This window comes from Lactuca sativa, chromosome 3 (genome assembly GCF_002870075.4).
Source record: "Lactuca sativa cultivar Salinas chromosome 3, Lsat_Salinas_v11, whole genome shotgun sequence".
Taxonomy (NCBI): domain Eukaryota; kingdom Viridiplantae; phylum Streptophyta; class Magnoliopsida; order Asterales; family Asteraceae; genus Lactuca; species Lactuca sativa.
In genome coordinates this window covers 253,093,237-253,098,080 of record NC_056625.2, presented here as the reverse complement: position 1 = coordinate 253,098,080, position 4,844 = coordinate 253,093,237, and the positions used below count along the sequence as shown (strand labels likewise).

At 35.9% G+C, this 4,844-nt stretch overlaps 2 protein-coding genes across 2 annotated transcripts; both read left to right on the top strand.

The window, feature by feature from the left end:
• The first annotated feature begins 2,077 nt into the window (after positions 1-2,077).
• On the top strand, positions 2,078-2,710 carry LOC128132930 (uncharacterized). Its single transcript, XM_052769940.1, has 2 exons — positions 2,078-2,392; positions 2,606-2,710. The coding sequence occupies exons 1-2, from the start codon at positions 2,135-2,137 to the stop codon at positions 2,708-2,710; spliced, it is 363 nt and encodes a 120-aa protein (XP_052625900.1). The 5' UTR covers positions 2,078-2,134.
• Positions 2,709-4,602, top strand: LOC128132929 (uncharacterized; the record flags this gene model as incomplete). The annotated part of the gene is made up of 7 exons (XM_052769939.1): positions 2,709-2,824; positions 2,905-2,977; positions 3,053-3,133; positions 3,224-3,287; positions 3,377-3,464; positions 3,551-3,635; positions 4,519-4,602. Coding segments are annotated over 7 exons (591 nt in total), but the record flags the coding sequence as incomplete, so codon positions are not given.
• Positions 4,603-4,844: the final 242 nt, after the last annotated feature.

The following is a 4,844-nucleotide window of genomic DNA, read 5'->3' as shown; positions in this document are numbered from 1 at the left end:
TCGCAAGACGATAATATCATATGGTCTTAAAACCAAGATATATGGTTTGTTATTTTTTAATTGGTTGTACATTGATAATGCGAAACCGCATTAGTAACTTGATGTTATAAAACGCATTGTTGTGTATAGTTGATTAATGAATAAGTAAATGCATATAAGTCGAAGTTTATCTGTTACTTTTATCCTAAGAGGGTAAAAGCAATATCTCGACCGCTCGATGATTTGATTTGACTTATGTGTCGGGCCCGGTCAGAACTGAATTGATGTGTTCGATTAAGTTCTATGTCAAATAAATCGGAGATCGAGAAACCAAATGCTAGACATATTGGTTTCATAGAATTGTCAGTATGATATTTAAACAGAGGACTGTACGATCCCTTATCTGAAGGACAAAATTGATTAGATCAGAGTTTGACAGTGTCTTTGAGAGCTACGATTGCTAATCGGATTATACTTGGGTTGCTTTCACCATAGCAACTTGACAGGATGGTTTATTATGAGAGAAGAAATATTATTAATATATTATGAGAATAATATAAAGAATAATAATATTATTATTTGATTAATATAAGTCATAAATTAATAAGGAATTAATTTGTTGACTTAAAGAGATTAATTGAATAAAGGGGCATAAACTGTCAAGTGGTTGATAGTTGTACTTTGGGCTATAAATCCCTTATGGATAAAGGGGGACGGTTTTAAGGACTTTGGATAGGCCTTGAATTCGTCCAAAGGCTTATCAATTAGGGTATTGGATTGCTTAGGGCCTAAGTTATCCAATTCGGGTTTAAGGGTGAAACCCTAGGACCCTCACTAGTATAAATAGACCCTAGGGGTCAAGGGAAATCAGCACTCTTGCATAGAAAAGAAACCCTGGCCGATTTTCTCTTCCCTCTCCTCTCTCTCAAATCATCGTCTTGCTAGTTGCACTACTAGAAAAAAGGCCTTTTACGACGCGCAAAATACGACGCTCATTGATCTATGTTACGCAAAGGAGAGTGACATTAGAAAAATGTCATCTCTTCAAAAAATTTAAGGATAGAAGACACGCATTATTGCGCGCCCTTAAATTAGTGTCTAAAAAAAACACGGAGGGCACCTATAATAAAATGCGCGTCGTCTAAGGATGTCGCTTTATAATTTTTAATGGAACGCGCGTTCCATCCTTTAACAGTAGGGGGAAATGAAATTCTGAAAAAATTAAAAATCCCGCCTTCCTTTTTTTTCTCCTTTCCCTCTTGCCCTGGACGCTCCTTCCTTCCCCCTCCCGACATTGACTGTTGCTTACTTCTTCCCTCACTTCTACCTACTGGAACCACCATATCTCCCACTCGATGTTGAAATTGTTAGAAAAAGCCCTAATTATACTCTCAAGTCTAAATACAGAAAAAATAGAAGATGGTGAAGAAGTAGCAGTAGAGGAAGTGGAGGATGAATAGTCGAAAATGGAAGGAATGGCATCAATAGCGTTGTTACTAGATGGGTCAATCTCGGGTCATTTTGTTCAGCTTCCCGAGTCCGTTTATTACCAGATGGGTCAATCTCGTCTTTTTGTCTCGACTTCATATCTCTCTGTAAAGCAAGCGACGACTTCATATCAAAAGTGGAGGTGGCAGCCTAAAGACTGTAATTTGCCAAAGTAAGCATACCTGAAACGTGAAATTGGCAAATTGGATTGCACAGAAGCGCGATTGGGATCGGGAATTTTGGTTTTGGAACGCCGATTTGTGAAATTGGGATCAGCACATCCTTTTGAATCGGTTTGTCTTCCTTTACCTCTGTACTCTCACTCACTCTCTCTCTCTCTCTCTCTCTCTAAGCCCTAAGCTGCCACCATCAATAATAAAATAGTTCGATCAAGTTTAGTTCAATTCCTGATCATCGATTTGAAATTCTATTTCTGATATGACCTTTTGTGCAATTCTTTGACCTTTTAATCTTAGGGTTTATCTTCATGAAATCTAATCTTTGTGAACGAACTAATACACTTTAGGATTAGGGTTTAGTAATGGGATTCCTTCGTTTTTGTTAGGGCGATGTGAGTAATGAACCAAGGAGAAACACACAACATTGTAATCAAGAAGAAGATGTTCCAGTCTTGGTTGATGCAATACTTCCATTATCTGCAGCTGCCATGGCTTTGCCACCTTTATCTATTCGAGGTGATTTGGGAGTTGTTTCTACTGCTGGAGTTAGATATGCATATCCACTCCTAAAATCATTTGCAAAAATGGGACCTCAAGGTGTTCTTGGTGCCACAAAGCTTTTACGCCCTTTTTCAGAAATAGTTGATTCATTGGGACTCAAAGATCCTTTCATTAGAAATTGGGTGGATCTTTTGTCTTTCTTACTTGCTGGAGTGAAATCCGATGGTGTTCTTTCAGCAGAAATGGTACATAATCATATCATACATTAAAAAGTTTCTTTTAAGGTAGTTTTACTTTTTGGTATGATGGAATTGAGGAAGGAATGGAATGGGCTATTCCATTACCACATGTCCTCATCCATTCCATTCCAACCAAACAGAATCCATTCTATTCCTTCATATTTTATAGTTCTCTAAATGTCTAATCTTTTGCCTGTATATATATCCACATATTTGCAGATTTATATGTTTGCAGAATGGTATAAACCAGGTTGTAGTTTAGAATACCCTGTTGGTGGAACTGGAGCACTTGTTGAGGCTCTTGTTCTCAGATTTTCCTTTTGATAAACTTCCAAAAATGTCAGAACCTTCACAACTTATGACAGAAAGTACACGTTCTGATCTTTATGTTGCACTCCCTGTTCTCAATCAAGGAAAGAAATGGGTCTTACTATACAGGTAAAATTTCATCTTCATCATATTTTCAGTTTCACATTATTCTTGAATCTTGATATATCATTATCTTTTTTATATGTTAGTACATGGAGGCATGGCATATCTCTTTCAAACTTATATAAAAGAAGCAATCTTTGCCCTGGGTTAAGTCTACTGGTAATGTCTTGTCTTCAGTAACTATGCAAAATGTCAACTTTACCCTTTAACTGAAACTTGATTAAACATTTTCAGGTTGTTGGAGATCGTAAAGGTGCAGTGTTTGGTGGTTTAGTTGAGGCACCTTTGAAACCATCAACAAAGAAAAGATACCAGGTTTGTAATTGTTTAATTAAGTTCGTTTCTCTATATGTTGACAAAAGACTTTTCTATCCTTTTTCACTATGATGAGTAAATACTATACAGGGATCGAATGATACATTTGTGTTTACAAATACACCAGGGCGTCCTGTTATATATCGCCCCACAGGTACTGCATTTTCTTGATAATATATAAAAAAATCTTTTATAATTTTAATATTTATTTGGGATTTATTATGTTAATTGTGCATTTATTAGGGGTGAATCGGTATTTTACTCTTTGTTCAACTGAGTATTTAGCGCTTGGTGGGGGAAATCATTTTGCATTGTATCTCGATAGTGACTTGTAAGAGTGTTGCACTTGCATCATTCCTATTTTTCTTTTTGAGGGATAATATGGTAATTTGGCAATTTGCATATTTTTTTCCCCAGATTGAATGGGTCAAGTTTGGCCTCAGAAACTTATGGTAACTCTTGTTTGTCACACACCCAAGAATTTGAAGTGAAGGAAATTGAGGTGCTTTCTCTCACTTATTTTTGCAACAATTACATTTTTGGTCCTCGAGTATGGCTGATTTTGTTCAATTTGGGTCCTACAAAATTCTCTTGCAAATTTGATCGTTATTTGAGGTTTTTGTAACGTTTTTACTCTTCGTTCCAAGTAAAATGAGTTGGGACTAAAATTGAAAAGATCAGCAATACTCAGGGACCAAAAATGGTCATCTTACTTAGAACAAGGACTGAAACTCTACAAGAAATTTCAAAGGACCAAAATTGTAAGAGAATTTTTGGGGACCATCATTCCTATTTTTCTTTTTGAGGGATAATATGGTAATTTGGCAATTTGCATATTTTTTTCCCCAGATTGAATGGGTCAAGTTTGGCCTCAGAAACTTATGGTAACTCTTGTTTGTCACACACCCAAGAATTTGAAGTGAAGGAAATTGAGGTGCTTTCTCTCACTTATTTTTGCAAAAATTACATTTTTGGTCCTCGAGTATGGCTGATTTTGTTCAATTTGGGTCCTACAAAATTCTCTTGCAAATTTGATCGTTATTTGAGGTTTTTGTAACGTTTTTACTCTTCGTTCCAAGTAAAATGAGTTGGGACTAAAATTGAAAAGATCAGCAATACTCAGGGACCAAAAATGGTCATCTTACTTAGAACAAGGACTGAAACTCTACAAGAAATTTCAAAGGACCAAAATTGTAAGAGAATTTTTGGGGACCAAAATTGAAAAAATGGTTCGGGACCAAAAATAGTCAAATAAGGACTAAAGTTGCAAGAGAAAACTTTTTGGGACCAAAATCAGAAAAATTAGAGATTCTCAGGGACCAAAAGTGTAATTTAATATAAATAGTTTGCATAAGTTGAGTTGATATGAATGTCAATGTGTGCAGCTGTGGGGGTTTGTATATGCTTCAGAGTATGAAGAGGCGATATCAATGTTGAGGACAGAAGCACCTGGGATATGTCGATGGTAGATTGACGATTATGCCCTTCATCTTGTATATATTTTAACATGGGTGTTCCATTTCCATTGCTATGTTTGTTGAAACTTGGTTTGTTGGGTTTCAACGTAGATAACTTTTTGGATTTATGATATACGTATAAAAGATTGATAAAGCGAGGGGTTTGTGTCAACAAGTTAACGGAAATATATTTTCTGATTTTGTCAATCTTTTTAAAGAGCTACTCTTTCCACTTTTCATCCTTAACAGATAAC

Excerpts from the sequence above, each read along its gene's own strand:
- LOC128132930 (XM_052769940.1), top strand. The coding sequence starts at position 2,135 with ATGGCTTTGCCACCTTTATCTATTCGAGGTGATTTGGGAGTTGTTTCT. Across the intron at positions 2,393-2,605 it reads GTGTTCTTTCAGCAGAAATG|ATTTATATGTTTGCAGAATG; the intron begins GTACATAATCAT and ends ACATATTTGCAG.